This window comes from Thrips palmi, unplaced genomic scaffold (genome assembly GCF_012932325.1).
Source record: "Thrips palmi isolate BJ-2018 unplaced genomic scaffold, TpBJ-2018v1 HiC_scaffold_17, whole genome shotgun sequence".
Lineage (NCBI taxonomy): Eukaryota > Metazoa > Arthropoda > Insecta > Thysanoptera > Thripidae > Thrips > Thrips palmi.
In genome coordinates this window covers 1,388,613-1,409,877 of record NW_023144626.1, presented here as the reverse complement: position 1 = coordinate 1,409,877, position 21,265 = coordinate 1,388,613, and the positions used below count along the sequence as shown (strand labels likewise).

Genomic DNA, 21,265 nt, shown 5'->3' with positions numbered 1-21,265 from the left:
CGCGTCGTCTGGCAACCCGAGTGACTAGGCGTGACTAAAGAGAGTCGAGGCGACGAAGACTGCGAAGACTGGAGCCCCCCGGGTCGTCCTTCGTCCTCGTCCTTTGTTTCCTTAATGAATGGTGGGAATAAAAACGAGTCGCAATCAGGCGGGAATACAAAACAGGCTCGGACGCCGGCTCGGCCCTTCGATTTCTTATTCGTTCGTTTTACTGCCTTTGGCATCGACGAGGAGGACGGCCAGGAGGCTTATTCGTCGCTCTGTCTCTCTCGCTCCCTCGCGGGCCGCCGCTTGAGAGCGAGAGAGACAGCGAATGCCCAAGTATGCAAGGAGGTGGGGCAGGGGTAACTAAATGGACAAAGCAGAGCCAAGGGAAGTCCGTCCCGTCCCCGCGGAAAGTTGGCTGCTTGGCTGGGGCCCGTCAATGGGTAATGGAGCAGGATTCGAACCGCTGCAGCCGTCCGGCAGGATTCCGATTTGCGGTTTGGTCGCTCTGTCTCTCTCGCACTCAGTGGGGCGTCCCGCAGAGGTGAGGGAGAGAGAGAGAGAGAGAGAGACTTCTTAAGAGAGTGGAGGTTATGCGGCCCCAGAGAGGACGACAAACGTGGCGGGGAGGGGGAAGTGGGAAGTGGGAGGGGGTGTAGCGTGCTGAACGGACTGATCTGGCCAGCACGACCTCAACTTTAATTGCGAGCCAACTTTACTGATTGCGGCATCCAGCACCTCCTTCCCCCCACCCCCACCTCTTGAACCACCTCCTCCACCCCTTCCGCCCCTCCCCCTTCCATTTAAAACCACTCTCTCATCCGCACAAACAATGTCATCCAACTTTTTTTTCATCTTCCCTCCTTTTTTCCTCTCTAAAAGTTATTTTTTCGTCTTCGTCTTTTTTTTCTCAAGTGAAGAAACGCTTCTTATTCAAATTATCGGCCTGTTATCTGTCGGGAAGGGCTTGCGAACGCCTCGCCTGGTCGCACCAAAGCGGGACCAGCCGGGCCGTGTGCGTGCGAGTGCCAAGGCGGGGCGGGGCGGGGCGGGGCAAAGCGGAAATGCCAATTATTTGTTTTTAACCCACCGTGAATTTATCGGTTATCGGTTGAGAGCGCTCGGCCTTGCGTTCAGCCTTTCCGCCCGCTCGGAGTTGCTCCTCTGCTCGCTCTGCTGCTGCCGGGCCAGCCGGCGAGAGATTCCCTCTTTCTCCCGTGGGGGTGCGAGAGAGACAGAGCGAGTACGCACTGTCCGAAATCAGAGGGGGGGAGAGAGGGAGGGCGCCCTCAATTAATGACGCGTTTGCGGCATTCCGGTGAGGCAGGGCGGGGTGTGTTTTTCCGATCCCGGGCGTGTCAATCGCGTTGAGAGAACTAGAGGTGGTGGGGGGGGGGGGCTCTGGTATGCACGCCATTCGTGTGCGCCAAGCCGGGATGAAACACAGAGGCGTGCCAAGCCTCTGCGTGCGTGTGTGGCGGCCGGTTGCCTGCCCATCAGGCCTGCACCGCGTTCGTGTGTGTGTGTGTGTGTGTCTGTGTGTGTCTGTGTGTACGTGTGTGTGTGGCCGGCAGGTGATGCTGCAGGCAGTCGCGCTCGCTGATTTTAATCAGACCGAAAGGCGTGGCCGGCGCGTCCACACGACCACCGCTCGGGTGTGTTTTCGAAGCGGTGTCTCCGCTGCTGTGCCCGCCCGTGATGCTGCAGGCAGTCGCGCTCGCTGATTTTAATCAGACCGAAAGGCGTGGCCGGCGCGTCCACACGACCACCACACCAGGTGTAATTCGAAACGCGGCGTCCCCGCCTGCCCTGCCTGCCCTGCCCCTGTCGTTGCGTCAACCATATAGGCACGAGGCCAAGTGTGAATTCAACGGGGAGGCGTAAGGGGAAAGGGGGTGACACGATCCGGCGGACGTAATTGCAGCCCCCCCCCCCCCTCACCGCCTCTATTTCCCCATCGCTGTGCACACACAACAACCACATGTTATTCCCCGCTGCGTGCGGCCGAACCACCGCCGCCCCCTCCCCTTCTTTCGTTTTGTCTCACTAATTGGCGGTTTTCTTTCCGCTTCCTGGTTGGGGGGGGGGGGGCATGACGACGTGCCAAACACCGTCCCCCCTTGGTGTGCGTTTCCGTTGCGCTGCGGTCTAACTATGCATTGGCAGTGGCGTGGCGCCGGCGCCGGCGGTTAGGCGGGACGGGGTGCTGCGGAGCTGCGGGTGCTCGCCGATGGCAACGGCCCTGGCCGAGGCCCTGGATCCCGGCCGTCTCGGTCCCGGTCGTCCCGGCCTCCGCCCCGACTGCCCCGCTGGCCGCCGCGACTCTGGCAATATCGAAATACCAGGCGAGCCCCGCTGCGCCCTAGCCTCTCCCGCCGCCCCCACCCCCCCTTTACCGCACCCGTCCCGCCCCTGGCCCCGTTAATGTGAGTGCGTTCTGCAGAAGTTGGCTACAGCAGGAGTTTGAATCAGCCAGCCATTCGCCGATAGCCATACGGACGCGCCGCGCGTGATATCGCCCGGTGCTCTGTCTCTCTCTCTCACACACGCATTCCTACGCGGCGCCCCTTGAGTGCGAGAGAGACGGAGTGACGAAAACGCGCTGCTCTGGCTGGATCAGCCATCCGCTCGGTCGCTGCCCCCTCGTGTCGCGTCCTCTCTGCTTCATCGCGCTGCTTGGCCTCGGCCACGGCCTCTCTCTCTCTCTCTCTCTCTCTCCTCTCTCTCTCCCTCTCTCTCTCTCTCTCTCTCTCTCTCTCTCTCTCTCTCTCTCTCTCTCTCTCTCTCTCTCTCTCTCTCTCTCTCTCTCTCTCTCTCTCCTCTGCCCGCACTTGCCCCACCCTGCCCCGTCCTAACTCTTCATTTGGACTGGCTGCGCCAGGCTGCGCACTCTCTCCTCCTCAGGGTTGGCGGGGCTGGAGTGATGGGACGGGTTGGGATGGGCTCAAGTCCAGGTCCGTGAAGCCGTAGACCTAACCCCAATTTTTTCCTCCCCATGTTTGCGTGTTACTTTTTTTTTGGAGCTCAACTTTGTGACCTGGTCACCGCGAACGGCAGGCAGTTTGGCCTGGAACGAGGTAACGGATCAACCAGGCCTCGGCCCTGTTGCGAGGAGTGGCACTCCGAGTGGGCAATCTCTGCCGGGCCAGCAACGCGGAGCTACCATGACGAATGAAGCATCCACGCGGGCCGGGCGCGCGCCGCTCCGCCCATATTAAGCGGTGGCCCACCTCCACTCGACGCGGCCCGGCTCGGCTCGGCCCGCGCCCTCATGGAGGCCCCCATGGAGGCCCCCATGGAGCCCCCCCCCCCCCCCCCCCCCCGCGGCCGCATCGCCCCGCTCCGCTCGTCCGGCTCGGCTGTGCACTCATTCCGAGAGCCGCCTTCGTCGCTCCGTCTCTCCAAGCGGGGCGCCCCTTGAGTGCGAGAGAGACAGAGAACGACCCCCGGAATCGGTCTGCCGGCCGTGCGCGCTGCGGCCTCGGCGCCTTGGGCGTCGCGATTTATTGCGGGTCGTCACTTATTTTACTTTCTGCGCACGTCTCTGCGCCCCGATGTCTATCCACACGGACCGTCTCCACTTCCACCTCCAGCGCCCCGCCCCGCCCCGCCCCGCCCCCCCGCCCCGCCCCGCCCCGCCCCGCCGAGACCCCGAAAACTCCGGGCAACCCTTTCGGCCGAGGCACGCTCCACTCCGCGCTTCTCCCCGCGACCGTTCGCCACTTACAGGATGATCCAGTGAATGCTTCTCCCGGACTGCTTTCTCTGCACGCGTTTGTACTCGGGGGCCGTTCGTCTTAACGTAAAGCACGAACCGAGTCTTCAGCCATCAAATCAGGATTTTGGTACTTATTTGATTGGCGTGTCTGCTTCCAGTGCACACCCGTCCAAGCGGCACGCCGTGAAGCGCCTGCTGGAGGAGGGCCGCCTGGAGATGACGACGGGCGGCTGGGTCATGACGGACGAGGCCAACTCCCACGTGTTCGCCATGGTGGACCAGCTCATCGAAGGTAAGTCTGCCTGCCTGCACTGTAAAAATGGTGTTCGCTTTTTTTTTTTCGTTTTACTTTGGACAGCTTTTACCCCGCCGTGCTTGCTCGATAACTGGCTGCGAGGTCGTCGGGTCGTAGCGAGTCGAAGCCCCCTTTGATGTGGTGGCCATAATGGAGTGGACGAGGAGGGCTGCTCTGCTGCATGGGATGAGTGGGGGGGGGGGGGGGGGCAGGCGCGCGCCCTGCTGGTGTGCTGGTGCTGGTGTGCCCGGGCAGGGCGGGCCAGGGCGGGCCAGGGCCTCGCGTGCTGTATCAGATGTCTGCCTCAGCGACCCCGCTGTGCCCCGCTGTGCCACGCTGTGCTGTGCCGTTCTGTTCTTTCATTGTCCGGGCCGCAGCGCCGCAGTGACTGGCCGTCTGTGCGAAGCAGATAACGCGAGAAAGTGTCCAAAGCGTCGCACGCGCTTTTGGCCCTCTGCCTGTGCGTGCTGTGTTTGTGTGTGTGTGTGTGTGTGTGTGTGTGTGTGTGTGTGTGTGTGTGTGTGTGTGTGTGTGTGTGTGTGTGTGTGTGTGTGTTGGTGTGTTTGTTTGTCTGTACAGTCCGCCTGCGTGTCTGTTTTCCTCCAGCCAAGGAGGAAAACCGGCAGACGGCTGAATGAATGATGTCCGAGGCGAGACGACCGCAACCTGGATTTCTGCCGCTATCTTTAGCCGCGTGCCCATCGACCCCGAAATGAGTCCGCCGCGGGACGCCCCATGAGTGCGACAGAGACAGACATCGTTTGTCTCTTGGTTATTTCGGTCCGCGGAGTGTCCGGAGTGACTGACGGACCGGAGTGACTAACGGCGATGCCTGTCGAGATCATTCCCGGCCTAGCCCATCGTGCTCGCGTACTCCGTGCGGCTGTGTCGTCACTGCCCCCTCCCCTCCCCTCCCGGCTCCTGGAGAGATACAGACGACAGTCGAAAAGTCCTGATCCACTCGCTAACTGCATCCATAATGATGGCTCCCTGTCTCACCTTTGGGTAGTCTGTGCGGCCGGGCTGCCCGCTGTGCTTCCCGCTCGAAGGCCTTGCAATCGCTTCGATAAAAAAAATATAAAAGAGGGCAATGTTATTGGTGTAGGCGGCGGGTCGGGCCTGCAGGGCCCTGCAGGGGGCGAGGCGAGGGCGTGGTTATGAGGGGCCATTCCCATGCAAAGACCGTCAAGACCGTCCGGCAGGGCGATTCCGAACAGCGCTTTCGTCGCTCCGTCTCTCTCGCACTCGCGGGGCGGTTCGTCTGGGTGCGAGAGAGACAGAGCGACGCAACGGAGGGCGCGATGTGGAGGCTTTACGATCGTCGGCGGCTTCGAGGAGCGCCGCGCCGCGCCTCCGAGGCCTCCTCGGTGCGACCGTCCGTCCGGCCGGCATTCGCCACCGCCGGCATTTGAAATCCCGCTGTGTAGCATTCAGCATTCCGGCGTGCCGCGCGGGCGTGCCTGCCACTGCCGCGGTGGTGCCTCAAATGTTCGCCCCCGAAGCCAACCGCAGCGCAGTTAGCAAATAATCCGCAGAGCGTTTGCCGACGGACGGGCTGACGGGGTGCATACCTGGAACCGGACACATCGCCACTGGGGCGTGGATTGCGCGGAAAATCACAGTCACAGTCGATCACACTGAAATCACGCTGAATCCACATGCGGTATTTTCGTGTCCGCCTGCTGCCCCTTGATCCGGGACAGGATTCAGGAGTTTGGTTTAACTTAATTAATGCGGTCCGGAAATGGAACCCCTTCGATCAGTGTATCAAACCATCAGTGACCCGTCAGGGTCTTGGCGTACTCTGCCACTCTTCGCCCTCGAGGTTGGGTCAGAAGGCTGGCGCTGGCTCCTCCTGCCGGGGCTTCCACCCCTCCTTGCCCTCGGGGCCACGCCGCGCCACGCCGCGCCACGCCGCGCCACGCCACGCACTCGCATGGGGGCAATGAGAATAAACATGGAGTATTGAGGTGCAAACATCCCCCGGGCCGCCCTGGGCTTCGCCTGGCTTTGCTTCCACTCGGAAACAAAGGTTGCACAGGCCCACCCCTTCCCTTCCTCCTTGCCTGGCTGCCGCCCCGCCAGCCCCGCCCGCCGCGCGCCGCCCTGGCCGGGCTGGCAGACAGCTCGCTGCCGGTTGCTCCCTGGGGAGTTATTGTTTAGAGGCGATCATGAATATTAGCCGCAGTCGGCCCGAGACCTCCTCCCCCTCTCCCCCCCCCCTTTTCCAGAGGAGGGCGCAGGAAGGAGGACCGCCTCCTACCCGCACCCGCAAACCCCCCGCCCCCGCCGGAGACCAGTAAAGCTGAGTTAGCGTAATACCGCTCCTCTTGAGACCGCAAGTATCTTTAAATCAGCCTCGTCGTACTCTGAGTGCGAGTGCGAAGTGTGTGTGTTTGCGTGTGCGTGTATGTGTGTGTGTGCGTGTGTGTGACGCATTCCTAGTAGCCCCCCGTGTCCTGGGCCACCCTCGGCAAGCCCTTCGAGGACACCTCTGAGGGGTCCTCCAAAGGACGCGCGCGTTGCGTTACACCTGTGTGCCAAGGGCAAACATCGTGTGAGACAGGCGCGGGGGTCGCCCCCCCCCTCTCTCTCTCTCTCTCTCTCTCTCTCTCTCTCTCTCTCTCTCTCTCTCTCTCTCTCTCTCTCTCTCTGTGTCTCTCTCTGTCTCTGTCTCTCTCTCCACCCCTGCGGGGGGCGCCAACAAGTCACACAGCCTAAAGGCGTCGGAGCGAGGCGCCGCGGGGCGGGGCGGGGCGACGCAGAAATTAAAAGTGCCCCTCGAGTGGCGCGCGCTGCGTGACGGCGTGACGGCCTGACGGCGGCGTCGCGGGCACAATGGCCGCCTGCACAATGGGCCAATGTGCAAGTGTATGGCGTCACGGCCAAGGCCCGCCAGGCCGCCAGCCCCCGACATTTTTCCGACCCCGCAGCGTGGCGAGGTGGGCGGGGCGGGGCGGGGCGGGGCGGGGCGGGGCGGGGCGGGGCGGGCGGGGTGGGGCGGGGTGGGGCGGGGCGGGGCGACGCGCCGAGGGTTGTATTGAGAGGGGCGCCGACCGCCTGGAACCTTTTGGAAAGGTCCGAAGACAACGCCAAACTCCTCGGCCCGCACGCCGCCCCGGCCGCAGAAGAAGTTAGACAATAACACCGTTGACGCGGCTAAAGCAGCATTGAGAGCCTCTCCCCCCTCCCTCTCGCTCTTGCCAAGCCATCCCGTCGTCCCCGGCCCGCCGTTATTCTGCCGAATTTGTTGGGGTGTGAGTAATGCCGGCATAATTTGGGGCTGCATCGGCGTGCCGCGCCAGGCTGTGCGGCCCTGCGCTGCACCGCCGTTCCGGGTGCTCCACCATTCTGCATGTTCGCGGTCCCCTCTGGTGCCCACATCCGCCCACATCCCGCAGGCGCACCAACCACCACGACCGCCACACCGCGCGCCCGCCAAAGAAAAGGGCGACATTGGCTTTAACGCCGCAACTTTTTTATGTCCTTTTAATGCGAAACATGGAGACAAAGTTATGCTTTTGTGCTTGGTTGTCCTCGCTAATGCAGGGATCTCCCCAAGGGGGGGGAAAACGACAACTTCGAAATTTTTTGTCAGAAATGAGAAACAACTTCGTCATATTTAAAACACTTTTATCGACTTATTTTCCGAGGAAAATTGCGTGTTTCGCCCCGCTGTCCTCGTACAACGCACGCACGCCCTGACGCTGTTTGTCTTTGTCTCGCAGGGCACCAGTGGGTGAAGAACAACCTGGGCGTGACTCCGCGCACGGGCTGGTCCATCGACCCGTTCGGCCACGGCGCCACGGTGCCCTACCTGCTCAAGACGTCGGGCGTCAACTCGGGCGCCGTGGTGCAGCGCGTGCACTACGCGTGGAAGCAGTGGCTGGCCGAGCGGCAGATGGGCGACTTCCTCTGGCGGCAGGGCTGGGACGCGGACGGACGCACCGACATGCTGGTGCACAACCAGCCCTTCGACATCTACTCCATCAAGCACTCCTGCGGCCCGCACCCCCAGGTAAGCACTCCCGTTGGTGTACCATGTGGTCAGCTCAGGTTGTTTCCCTTCATGAGCCAATCTTGTTTTGTCGCAGATCTGCCTCAACTTCGACTTCCGCAAGATCCCCGGCGAGTACACGGAGTACTCGCTGCGCGCCGTGCCCATCGACGACAGCAACGTGAAGCAGAAGGCCGAGCTGCTGCTGCAGCAGTACGGGCGCACCGGGTCGCTGTTCCCCCACAACGTGGTCCTCATGCCGCTGGGCGACGACTTCCGCTACTCGCACGAGCAGGAGTGGGACCAGCAGTACGAGGGCTACAGCCGGCTGGCCAACTACATCAACAAGCACTCGGCGGAGTACCACGCCGAGGTGACGTTCGGCACCCCGGCGGACTACTTCGCGGCGGTGCGCGAACGCACGCAGCACTTCGACACGCTCAAGGGTGACTTCTTCGTGTACTCGGACATCTTCAGCGAGGGCCGGCCGGCCTACTGGAGCGGCTACTTCACCACGCGGCCGTACTGGAAGATCCTGGACCGCGAGCTGGAAGCCAGCCTGCGCTCCGCCGAGATTCTCTACGCCCTGACGCTGAACCGCGCGCGCCGCTCCGGGTTCAACTACACCGTCAAGCTGCTGGAGCGCGACTACGAGAAGCTGACCAAGTCGCGCCGCAACCTGGCGCTGTTCCAGCACCACGACGCCATCACGGGGACCTCCAAGGCCTCCGTGATGCACGACTACGCCCTCAAGATGTTCGAGAGCCTGCAGGAGACGCAGCGCCTGCAGCGCCTCTGCGTGCAGACGCTGCTGGTGCGCGACGAGGTGCTGCGGCGCGGCGAGGCGGGCGCGTCCTCGCACGCGCACTCCGTGTCGGCGAGCAGCAGCCGCGGGCCGCCGCCGCCACCGCCGCGCGCGCCGCCCTCCATGGAGTTCATCCAGCCCGACTCGGACCGCGAGTCCTACGAGAAGCTGGCGCGCCGCGTGCCCATCGAGCTGGGCCTCGGCCAGCCCCGCACCGTGGTGCTCTTCAACTCGCTGGCGCAGCACCGCCAGGACGTGGTCGAGCTCACCGTGACCACGCCCGACGTGCGCGTGCTGGACCCCGAGGGCAACGTGATCCCCTGCCAGGTGAGCCCGCTGTGGAACCTGACGGGCGAGACCAACCTGGACATGCAGCCGCAGCAGCAGGTGGACGAGCGCACGCGCCTGGAGGAGCCGCGCCTGCACATGAACCGCGACGCGTTCGAGCTCATGTTCGTGGCCGAGCTGCCGCCGCTGGCCCTCGTGTCGTTCCGCCTGGAGCGCATGGCCACCAAGCAGACGGCGCCGCGCGCCAAGGTGTTCTGCCAAGGGGCGGCGTGCGGTCGCGCCGAGGACGGCACCGCCTTCGTGTCGCCCTTCGACGTCAAGAGCATGCAGCCCGGCGACATCCAGCTGGAGAACTACGCCATGAAGCTGCTGTTCGACGCCAACTCGGGCTTCCTGAAGACGGTGACGCGCAAGGGCGAGGGCCGCATCCACACGACGCGCTGCAAGGTGCAGTTCGCCGCCTACTCGTCCGCGCAGTTCCACTCCGGCGCCTACCTCTTCATGCCCGACCCGTCCCGCGAGGGCGAGCACGACGTGCTGGAGGGCCTCAAGCCCCACGTCGTCATCTCGTCCGGCCCCATCGCGTCCGAGGTGACCGTCTTCTACGGCCACGTGCTCGCGCACACGGTGCGCATCTACCACGCGCTGGGCGCGCTGGGCAGCGGCATCTACGTCGAGAACATGGTGGACTTCGAGCAGCCGCCCAAGTTCCGCGAGACGGAGCTGTTCATGCGGCTGGTGACGGACGTGGCCAACGGCGACCCGCCCGAGGTGTACACGGACTCCAACGGCTTCCAGATGCAGCGGCGCGTCAAGGTGGACCGCATCGGCATCGAGGGCAACTACTTCCCCGTCACCACCATGGCCTACATCCAGGACTCGACGCGCCGCCTGTCGCTGCTGCTGAACCACGCGCAGGGCGCCGCCAGCTGGCAGCCCGGCTGGCTGGAGGTGATGCTGGACCGGCGGACGCTGTACGACGACTCGCGCGGCATGGGCGAGGGCGTGGTGGACAACAAGCAGACGCTCACCAAGTTCTGGCTGCTGCTGGAGGACGTGGCGGACCCCGGCGAGGAGAAGAACCAGCACTCCCGGCCTAGCCTGTACACCAACCACATGTCCAACTCGCTCATCTACCCCACCAACGTGTTCGTCGTGGACACCAGCAGTGCGGGGGAAGACCTGGCGCCCTCGTCCACCGCGTCGCCGCTGGAGAACGCGCCGCCCCCCGCGCCCATGGCCGCCGTGGCGTCGCACGCCTCGCGCGTCGTGGAGTCGTCGCTGCACAAGCAGGTGGTGCTGGTGTCGCGGCCCTTCCCCTGCGACGTGCACCTGCTCAACCTGCGCACGCTGGCGGACGGCAGCTACTCGCAGTTCCCGTCCACGTCGGCGCTGCTGGTGCTGCACCGCCAGGGCTTCGCGTGCGGCGTGGGCACGTCCATGTCGCTGCCGCACTGCAGCGTGGTGGCGGAGGACGACGACAACGCGGTGCGCAAGGACGACGCCGACCCCGACAACGCCGAGGGCGTCCCGGACGCCAAGGACCAGGACCAGGACCAGGGGCGGGCGCCGGCCGAGCGGTTAGCGCTGCACCCGCGCACCGCCTTCTCTCGCCTGCGCCTCGACTCGGTGTCGCAGACCTCGCTCACGGGGCTGCACCACGTGGACAGGCTGGGCGCGCTGGACCAGGCCAAGATGAAGCCCATGGAGCTGCTCACGCTCAACATCACTTTCGGCCTGTGAGCCACCCTCGCCTTCGGTCGCCGGCGGAGCCTTTAGGCAAGGCCCCGTCTGCGCCCTGCGCACCACTACCTGACTTACCTGACACTAAAGCCTCACCCGAACCACCCCGACCAGGGGCCGACTGATATGGCAGTGCTGTGATAACACGTGTACAAAATGAAATTAGCGTGACTGTCGAAAGAGAGAAACACTATAATAGGAAAAGTATAAAAGGCTGAACGAATTTTGTGAGCGTGAACATGTGTACGTGTAAGTTGTTAGCTGTTTGTTGTTGTTGTTGTTGTTGATGATGTTGTTGTTGTTGTACTTGTGATTTTTTTAAAATGTTGTGTTAATAATGACATCACAAATGGCAGCTGCTCCACCAAAAATGGCAAGACGTTTGAGTTTTCTGAGACTTGGTGTCATGTTCATGAGGTGATCTTACCTCAAAACACAGTGCCACTGCACCAATAGAATTATTGCACCCAATCTGGTTTTCCTTTTATTATTATGATAATTTTTCTGGTGAGTGCATTGTCTTGTGTATTTTATTTACTCCGTTTCTGCTTATGCCGCAAATTGTCGCATTCAAACTTACCAGGCGACAATGCAGTGCTCTTCGTGAGTTTCCGTTTCTATTCATCACTCCCCTTCCCCTCATTGCGTTCTTACTTTTCACGAGGATGTTGATTGAGACCAATTAGAGTAGTTCATTTTTTCAATTGTATTTATAATTTATTGAATCAGAGCATTAGGCTTTCTTATTTCTCTTTTGCACTTAACTGTGTACCTTATCTTACAGAGCAGTATTTAAAATAAACAAATTGTGGTCCTTCACACTAGGTGTCACAATTTTAGGTAAAGTCCTTTATTATTTTTCTTACCAATGGATATATAATGGTTTATATACTGTGGGTTTTGTGGTCGATGGTTCTACCATATGATGTGTTTGTCTTTTTACATCAGTATGAGTGCAAGTGTGTGTTACTATCTGTTTGAAAAGCTCTCCTTTCTCCCATTCCATTTTAAAATGTGTGCACAGGTGGTATATTTAAACAATTGTTAAAATTTGTTGGAAATCTTTGGTTAAATCTGTGCAACATTTTTGTTACTAAGCAGGATTTTGTAAACAGCACGTGGTACCCATCTGACCACCACCAGGACCAGGAAAAGAAGCTTACTCTTCTCTGTGATATTTTTTAAAATACTTTTTTATATTTATGGATGGGAAAGTCTTGGATACAGGAATGCTTACTGTTGAAAATTGTGAATTTTTAAAAAAAACCCTTCAGTATATAACTTCTCTATCAATCAATAACGCAAGAAGGTCTAAACATATGTTGCATACAAACTTTGGTTTGCTCTTTAAAAAATTTCTAACTTAAAATGTTGTGAAATTGCAAAGCTAATAATATCATATTTAATTACTTTTCTCAATCGTTTCATCAACTAGTTTTGACTTGGAAACATATCCTGTGAAGAGAATTCTATTTGAGTTTACTTTGTTCAACCTGATCAATGCTCGCTCTTAAAAATATTTGTCACTTAGGATTTCTCTGAAGTACTTTCAGGTTGTGGCGTTCCCGGTCTGCCATGTGCAGTGCTTTGTGGGACTGCATGCCTTTAATCTGTTGAGGGTTTTTTTTGGCCGCCTAGTGTCAGTCTCAAACTTGCAGCCGTTAACAATAGAATATTATCGTCTCTGTCTATCTCTATAAACATATAATTTATTGTAAAGATTCTTTAATTTTTGCACCATCCTGATAAAGTCGTTTTGCAGGATCGAATCGACTGTGAACATTTCAACTGAAATCTTTATTGTGCGACAGACTCATAGAATGTCCTTGTGGTCCAGACCTTTCCCATCGTTTTTGTTGATGTATCAGAGTGCTGCCCTATCTAGACATCTAGCTGTCTATGATAATTGAGAGGAATCCATATCTTGGACTTACTACTCATGCCAATAATGTGACTGCAATGCCTCATTTAACTGCAGCATAACAAGGGACACTCTGTATTATAAACATATATCTTGATCCTTGTTTTTGTCTGTTTTCTTCTCATAGATCTCCCTTAGAAATATATGCCCTGTGGGTTGTGAATTAGTTGTTGGCAAAGTTTATTTGAAGTGATTGCAGATGTTTCTGCTCAGTATGTGGTAAAGGGTAGGAAAAAGTATACTTTTAAGGCATTTTAGTAGGAAAAGTATTAAATGAATGTCATGTAATGTATTAGCTGTTAATAAAGGATAATGTCAATATTGCTCTTATTTGTTTGTTGTTTTTTTTAGACTCAGCCCTATTTTCTCCAACAGTAACACTCAAAATACCCTCATCAGATCCCCAATTCGCTCAGAAAATATGGAAACCGACTTTTAATGATTTGACTCGACGCAATGAGGCGTTCTTATCTTGAATCGTGCCGCGCCGCCCTGGCCCGCCGCTACTCCCCTCCCCCCTCCCCGCTCCCCGCCCTCTACAACAACATCTGCCCGGCTCACGGCGCCGCTGGGCGCGTGTGGCGAGCGAGTCAGTCAGACCGATCGCGGCGCGGAAGAGACAGAGACAGTCGAGACGGGCAGCCGAGACGAGGGACTGCTGCCGCCGTTTCGCGACAGTGTGGAGGCAGCGTCGCGAGGGTGCACAGTGCACACGACAGCACGCACACCGGCACTACCGGCACCGCAGGACTGGACGGACTGCCCGACGATGCTCTTGAACAACAACCACGTGGCCGGGGAAGGGAGGGCGGGCAGCACCAGTGTGGATCGGTGCGTGCCCAAGGAAATCCTCTTCAAGTTCCTCGTCATCGGCGACTACGGCGTCGGTAAGTTGACATGTCGTGTTGTTGACGTATCTAAGTTGGTACCATGTTGGTTCGCGTTGGTAGTGCCTATTCGATAGGAGGGGTAATTTGTCTTCGTCTCTTTTTGGTCATTTTATTCGCTAAAAATCCGTACGGGTCGAGTGTCACCCGCTCCGACCCGTTCCCTCTATCCCTCCGTCATCGTCCGGTATATTTTCGCATGAGAAAACTGTCTCCCTTGAAGTGACACATTGCCGCCTTTACGCGGTGCTTTCTCTGGCCTTGGCATTCCCCGTGGCGCGTGGCGGGAGCATGGTCTCCGTTGCAGAGTGCAGCGTTGCATCGCGCATCGCCGCTTCGTTACTTTTTCCTGGTCCTCGCTGAATGATTACAGGGAGCCGCAAATATTGTCACGAGACAAAATAGCGACAGAAGGTGCGACATTCCACCGACGCGATTGTACGGTATCGTCTGGATCTGGATCTCGATAGCGGAGAGGCGCGTGTGCTGACGGCAGTGGCGTGGCGTGGCGTCGGACCGGACGCAATGATAGGCTGCGATTAGACAAACCCAATCACTGCTTTCTCCAAGACCATCACGACCGGCGCACACGAGTACTAACCACGTGACTAGATTTTTTCGGAGGGGCCATTTCACATTTCTCTTATTTCTTCTATCAGCGTCTGAATGGACTCGGCGCGGATAGGCCGATTTCGTACAGCGCTTATTTCGTCGCTCTGTGTCCCTCGCACTCACGGGCCGCCCCGGCAATGTGCGAGAGAGACAGACTGCAGTGCGTGACGATGCGCGCTCAATAGCAATGTAGCAAAATAAGCTTCTCGTTTGCAAAACGAGCTGCTGTCGAATCATAGTCAGGGCGGTCTTATCTCCGCGGCCACGATACCTGTCCAGCTGATAGCCACGCCGCCTCTCTCTCTCGCACCCGCACAGTCGGCCGCGCGGACACTCGCGCCTCGACTCGCTGCGTCGTCAGCGAGATGCCGGCCTGCCGGCCACTACGCACGTTACTCACGTTGCCGCCCGGCGTCCATTCATTCTCCCCTTTCTTCGCGATTAGCCGCGTAGCCCTGGCGTAGCCGCGTCATTCGATCTCTCAAAACGATTAAGGGTAGCATGTGTGTACTTGTGGGGGCCAGGAAAGTCCGCACACTGCGGACTTTTCGATTTTTCGGGCCTCGACTTTCTAGTGCCACCCATCCAATTAAAATCCCGGGCCTGTCCGTCGCCCGCCGCCAGCCGTCGGGGATTATCTAGCAGCCAGACTCCGAGAGTCTCTTTCGTCGCTCTGTCTCTCTCGCACTCATGGGGCGTCCCGTGTAGGCAGGAGAGAGACAGAGCGAGGGAAACGAGGCAGGCTGCGAGACGGCCGTGTGGCACCGCGGCCCTGACATTGCTCTTGACCACGTGACGAGCCGGCATTAGTATTTCGGGGGAGATGGGGCCGCCCATAAAGTCGCGATTTGATATTTAACCTTTACATTTAAAAAACGAAGTGTAACTGTCCTCCGACTGATCCCACCTTATGTATGCTTGCAGGAAAGACGGCTGTGGTTCGGCGCTACACAGACGGTAAGTGGGTAGACCATGCAGGTGAATTTCCGGATGGGTTGTAGAAACAACATGCGATACGGAAGGAATCCGTCGCCTACTTTCTTGTCTGCTTGTTTCCGCGTGCAGCAGTCGGGCTCTGTCTCTCTCGCTTCCCCTCAGAACGCCCCGTGAGTGCGAGGGAGAGAGAGCGGCGGGGCGCGCGATTCGGAATCAGCTGGTCTTACGTGCCGGTGCGGGGCGTGGCGGGGCGGCTGGAGATAGCTTGTCTTGCAGCGCGCCCTTCAAAGGCAATCGCAAATGCGCTGTGCGTCGCGTCGCGGAAAAAGAAAACATTCCCCGCAATCGCGACCTTCTTCGCACTGCTTCGCACCGCTGTGTTTCGCCTCTTGATTATACTTCATTTTTTGCTCTGCCATAGGCCGCTTCTCCTCCAACTACAAGATCACCATCGGCGCCGACTTTTCGATGCGGACGCTGCAGTGGGACGACTGCACCAAGGTCAACCTGCAGCTTTGGTGGGTACCAACCGCACTTCCGTTTCATCATCAACAAGATTTCCCTTCTTAATTGTTTTTATTATTTCTTATTGCAGGGACATAGCCGGGCACGAGCGCTTCGGGTGCATGACCAGAGTCTACTACAAATACGCGTGAGTCCGCTGAACTCGCGGGGACCGCGGGTTCACCGCCCGACCTTTGCCGCCTTTTTTGTTGTTGTTTTTTGTTTCCGAGTGTCAACATTATTCGTGTTCTCTCCCCGTTTCAGAGTTGGAGCGGCGATAGTGTTCGATCTTTCTCGGACGGCGACTTTCCAGTCAGTGCGCAAGGTGAGAAGCTGGTGGAACTGCGAAACTGCTGGGGTGCAAGTGTGGCATAACGCCTCATAGGTAGGCCAGCAATAGGTCTCGCAGCGCGCCTGTGGGAAAATGGTGGCCTACCTTGCCCCTGCGCTTGCGATTAATGCCTCGACCACAAATGATCGTCGGTCTTTGACACTTTCTATTTGGTGTGAAAATGACGTTTCCCACTCCACTCTCTTCATAATTGGCTTTCTTTGTTGCAGTGGCTCAAGGACCTCCGTGAGAAGCTGAGCCTGGCCGACGGGGAGCCCGTGCCGGTGGTGCTGCTGGCCAACAAGTGCGACATTCCAGGCTACAGTGTGCAGCCAGAGGTGGTGACGCGCTTCTGCAAGGAACAGGGCATCCAGGCCTGGTTCCTCACCTCGGCCAAGACCAACGTCAACATCGGTGAGTCTGCAGTCAGCGCCATGGGCCGTTACGCGATGCCAATACTTCTACTATTTTTTCGTTGCCTTCAGATTTTCTCTGATTGTGCCGACTTTGTTTTCAGATAGAGCCATGCAGTTTCTGGTGGAGCGCGCGCTGCAGACACGACATCAAGAGATAACTCGCGAAAGTGATGCAATCCAGCTCAACAATGAATACAAAGAGGAAAATGCAGAAAAGGTAGACATTTGTTGCTAACTTGAAAGCATGGACTGCATTGAAAAGACTGAAAAGACTGATTAGCAAAGGGGACACAGCACTGTTGTCCCATTTATGTTTAGAATGTGATATTTGTTCCACATTACAAGGAGAAAAAGTTTGTAAGGTGGCCTGTGTTAGATGTAAGTTTACTCATCACATTTGTATGTATACTCATCAGTCATTGAATTATTTGTATGTTAAATCCTATTTATAATTTAACTAGTAAAGTAAGAAAGGTTGATTTTTGTGAAAACAATCTTCTGCACAGAACACTTGATAATATTTTAAAATAATACTTATTGTTACCTTGAATTGTTCTCTCCTGCATTCAAGTTTCTTATGCCCTATCCTCAAAGTCCCCACCCATGCTACACTCACAAGGATTTGTATATCCAACATCAAACCTACTAGGCACACGCTTTTTCGTTTACTGGATGGGAACATAAAAGAGTTGGTAGATTAATTCTTACTTTTGGAGGGGGGAACCTTCATAAATATATTTCAATAGAGTTTTTCGGTATTGAGGCTCACCACAGTGCATGCTATTAATACAATGCTTCTACAGAATTTTTTCCTTAAACTAAACAATTGACTGATGCTAAAGACATTAGCAGATTTCATTTTATTTGTTTTGTAGTTCGTTCATCAGATTTTCAGTTGCCACCACTACCTGCTGTAAAAAAATTAACGAATTAAACAAAAAAAATAATTTATAATTCAAACTCATAGTGAAAAATCATAACGTAAATAGCTTCAGTTCACCTTTCCGTTCTTTGATGTCTATTCCAAAGATGGTTCCTGGAGTGTCCACTTCTGTCTCTGCATACTCTTGAATAAGGGATTGCTGCTTGTCGCTCAGCTTTTTTGGCATACCTATTTTTAGAGTGACGAAGTGATCCCCACTTCCGGATTGCTCCAATTTCTTAATACCCATTCCTTTTAAGCGAATTGTGGTATGTGATGATGTGAGTGGAGCCACCTATAATTAAACAATTTTAGCCAGGTCTGGTTTAAACAAGATATTTAAGACCAAGAATACCTTCAATTCCTTGAAGCCTGACAATACCTGGATAGTCTGGTCTTCATATACACCTTGAACACGGACAGTTCCACCAAGAGCTGCTTGTGATACAGAAATGGTAGCTTCTGTGTGCACATTGACGCCATCTCGTTTGAAATAATTGTTTTTCTCTATTCGAACGGTTGCAAATACTTCTCTATTAGGGACAGTTATTCTAAGAACATGACCATTATCCACTCCTGCCAGGAAAAAGGAGTGATGAATGAATAAATCAAGTGAATACACATACTACAGAGCTCAGTGTCATTTCTGAAGCACTTACCTGCTGGAACTGGAATCTTTACTTTCCTCCTTTGAATGCTTATTCCATTTCCATCACACTCTGTACAGGGGAATTTAATATACTTTCCAGTACCTTTGCAGTAACGGCAAGTAGATCTCATAACAAAGGGTCCTAAAACAAAATTTGATAATTAGGTATGCTGAAAGCCCGTATATCAAGATAGAATTTTTGAAAGCACATACCGTTACTGACAGTTTGCATTCCAGTTCCATTACACCAAGTGCAAGGACCAGCCTTGGACCCAGGCATACAACGAGACCCTTTACATAACACGCAGGTGTCAACAACATTGATAAGAGCTTCTTTGACAACACCTCGGGCAGCTTGAGCAAAGGTGAGGTTTAAGATGATCTGTTTGAGGCATATGAAACAAAAACATCTTATGAAAACCACAATTCTACTGAAAAGCAACAACTGAACCTTAGCAATAACAATTTAAACAACTGAATAAAAGCAAAATAAGTACCTCTTCAGCTCCAGCAAAGCCATGTTTGTTGGCATGATAATCAGTTTCACGGAGGTTTTCTCCAAAGGCACCATGGTTAAAATTAGCTTCACCAAAAATTTTCCTAAACAGCTCCTCAGGATTGATATTGTCATCGAAATTCCAGTTCCCACCTCCCATTCCACCTTGACCACTCCTGTTCATCTGTTCGGATGTGGTTCCCCATTGGTCATACTCTTGGCGCTTAGTTTCATCGCTAAGAACCTGTAGAAAAGAACTGATTAGATATCTTTATGGTGCCTTCAACTTACAAGACAGAAATGCCACTTACCTCATAGGCTTCTGAGACTTCCTGGAATTTACGAGCTGCATTTGGATCATTTTTGTTTGTGTCGGGGTGATACTCTTTGGCTAACTTATAATAGGCCTTTTTAATTTCCTTTGGAGAGGCATTCCGAGCTACATTTAACAACTGATAGTAATCATGCTTCGTCAAGGAGTGGCTGGTATGAAATGAACATGCTGGTGCTAAAGTGGAGGACAATCCTGAAACAATCAAATAAAAAATAACAATGAGACATCTACATGGCCAAAACATAAACTGGTATGAATTTAGACTGAAGACAACCAAAAACGAAATATTGACAACATAAGCACATCCGGGCTAATTTCTACTCTTGGCAATATATAAAGTGATGGAACACGATAATGAGCCTTGTAAAATAGCAGACAAGAGGAACTTAACCTACCTGTAGCGAGGGGCGAGAGCAGTGAAGCACTCTTTCGAACCCTTGAAACACTACACTTGCTACATAAATGCAGTGACTTGGATGACACATTGAACAAACTACTTAATTGAATAGTTTTCAGTTGAAATAACAAGTTGACTCCTCTTGAGGTTGCCATATTTACGAAATAGTCACCTCCCCGCCGTGTTTCGGCTGGTGGTGTCGTCGGCGAGCACCGCAAAAAAGGGAGGTTAAAAACAGTGCGGGGAGAACGAGAAAGTTCCGTCAGGTTGGCACAGCCACTCAACGCAAAAGCCAAAAGACGGAGAGAAAAAACGCACCGGCAGGTTGGTACTCACACGCCCGTGTAGCGCGTCGTCTGCTTTTGTTATGATTTGGATCTTGAAATCGGCATCTCGCAATCTTGCTGTGCATTGTACTCCTCAGAACAGCCGTTACAACGATACCTGTTTAGAGACTGTGACTCAATCAATGACACCGAGGTAAGTTTGGGTTAACGTACTGTTACTTTTTGGTCTATTTAATGGGTTCATGTTGAGACTCGTCTATTCCATTTGCCTTCTATGCAGTACTTGCCATTGATGTGTCCGTTTTGAATGGTTTTCAGGTTTCTTCACGGCAGTCATCTGGCATCTAACGCAATAATACGATGGCGAAGCTTTCCACATCAATGTGCTCCGTTCTAACCAAAAGTGCCTTGGAAAACCTAAGTCAGCGGAAGATCCACACTGTTGTCGATGTGTTGCTAGAAGATCCAAAGAAACTCTCCGCAATATCAAAACTGGACTTTAAGGATGTGATCACCCTGAGACAAACTCTAGTTACTAACTACTCTCCCCTGCCTCAACAAGGCCTTGATGCCTACAACGATCTCATGTCGAAATGTTCATTTATTTCCTCGGGGATTCAGACTCTCGATGATCTTTTAGGTGGTGGTTTTTTAACAGGAAATGTGTATGAGTTATGTGGTCTATCAGGATCTGGTAAAACCCAGCTCTGCTTAACTGTTGCCACTAATATAGCCTTACGACAACAAAAGATTGTTCATTATATAGACACAAAACTTGACTTTTCTGGGAAAAGAGTTCATTCTATACTGGAGTCCAAAGAATTAGATGAAGAAGTAATTGGTAATACTATGGAAAAAATTCTTGTTACTAGAGTTAACACCTTTTCTGAGCTATATTCATTTTTGTACCATCTGAAGAATCAATTAGTGAGAGAGCCTGGAAGTATTCGAATGATAATTATAGAATCCTTGCCAGCTATTTTTCTTCAATATATGGGTAGCAATAAAATGGACAGTTTAGGCCTTTTAAACTCTTTAGCTAGCTTGATGAATTATATTGCTCATGAGCATTATGTGTCAATTCTAGTTGTCAATTTGGCAAGTAAGTGGGTGGAAGAGGAAGCAGCTCCGCTATCAGGTGAAGGGGATGTTTCTTCACCTGTCCCACAAGTTGACATAAAGCCAATTTTAGGAAAGTATTGGACTCATATTCCAAGTTCTAGACTTTATATAGAGCGCTGTGAGCAATCAAATGAAAGAAAAATATCTGTGATAAAAAGTACGTACCTAGCGTTAGGAAAATTCTGTATGGTGTCTGTTACAGGTAATGGAGTAACATAGCGAAGACATGTAAAGTGTGCTTTTATGTGTGTCTAATGTTTTCATCAAATGAAGTGTATATGAAAGGAAGTGTATCAAATAAAACTAAAACAGTTTAAATGGAATGGTAAAGATAGCATTTTAAAAAACAAACTTTGATAAACACATATGCAAAACAGCATTAACATAAAAACATTTCAGTGGTCAACAATAGCTCATAAAACAAGTATTCTATAGACAATAAATTTATCAATAAAAATATATCATGCAACAGGATAAAAATATTCTTTGAGTTCAAAAGTATTTCTGCTCTGAAAGATCTAATGAAGAAGATAGTTAACATTAAAACATCATAATACTGTTTCAAAAAACAAAGCAATATTTTTTTAAGGTTGGCTGACAGTGCGCTCAGCATTCACCTT

General features: G+C 54.0%; 4 protein-coding genes across 5 annotated transcripts in view; 3 read left to right on the top strand and 1 right to left on the bottom strand.

Annotated features, from left to right (window-relative positions):
* The window catches only part of LOC117643933 (alpha-mannosidase 2x), a 113,338-nt gene extending 100,256 nt beyond the window's left edge, over window positions 1-13,082 (top strand). Inside the window, exons 4-6 of the mRNA XM_034383119.1 lie at window positions 3,862-3,995; window positions 7,727-8,016; window positions 8,093-13,082. Of these exons, the coding sequence (XP_034239010.1) occupies window positions 3,862-3,995; window positions 7,727-8,016; window positions 8,093-10,831 (3,163 nt within the window). The 3' untranslated portion in view covers window positions 10,832-13,082. The remainder of the gene's footprint in view (window positions 1-3,861; window positions 3,996-7,726; window positions 8,017-8,092) is intronic.
* A 242-nt stretch (window positions 13,083-13,324) lies between these two features.
* Window positions 13,325-16,993, top strand: LOC117644170 (ras-related protein Rab-32-like). Its single transcript, XM_034383441.1, has 7 exons — window positions 13,325-13,639; window positions 15,176-15,208; window positions 15,609-15,705; window positions 15,783-15,839; window positions 15,956-16,016; window positions 16,253-16,436; window positions 16,540-16,993. The coding sequence occupies exons 1-7, from the start codon at window positions 13,522-13,524 to the stop codon at window positions 16,671-16,673; spliced, it is 684 nt and encodes a 227-aa protein (XP_034239332.1). The 5' UTR covers window positions 13,325-13,521; the 3' UTR covers window positions 16,674-16,993.
* Window positions 16,994-17,139: 146 nt separating this feature from the next.
* Window positions 17,140-19,477, bottom strand: LOC117644166 (protein tumorous imaginal discs, mitochondrial-like). Of its 2 annotated transcripts, none has more exons than XM_034383435.1 (8): window positions 19,235-19,477; window positions 18,817-19,031; window positions 18,507-18,749; window positions 18,223-18,391; window positions 18,020-18,151; window positions 17,743-17,936; window positions 17,439-17,655; window positions 17,140-17,349 (listed from the first exon to the last, which is right to left on the bottom strand). In XM_034383435.1, the coding sequence occupies exons 1-8, from the start codon at window positions 19,389-19,391 to the stop codon at window positions 17,330-17,332; spliced, it is 1,347 nt and encodes a 448-aa protein (XP_034239326.1). In that variant the 5' UTR covers window positions 19,392-19,477; the 3' UTR covers window positions 17,140-17,329. The 2 variants fall into 2 exon arrangements, with proteins under 2 accessions (XP_034239326.1, XP_034239327.1); XM_034383436.1 differs by having other exon boundaries at window positions 17,140-17,346.
* Window positions 19,478-19,557: 80 nt separating this feature from the next.
* LOC117644169 (DNA repair protein RAD51 homolog 4) lies at window positions 19,558-20,968 on the top strand. Its single transcript, XM_034383440.1, has 2 exons — window positions 19,558-19,716; window positions 19,842-20,968. Exon 2 carries the CDS (start codon window positions 19,884-19,886, stop codon window positions 20,862-20,864), a length of 981 nt encoding a protein of 326 aa, XP_034239331.1. The 5' UTR covers window positions 19,558-19,716; window positions 19,842-19,883; the 3' UTR covers window positions 20,865-20,968.
* Window positions 20,969-21,265: the final 297 nt, after the last annotated feature.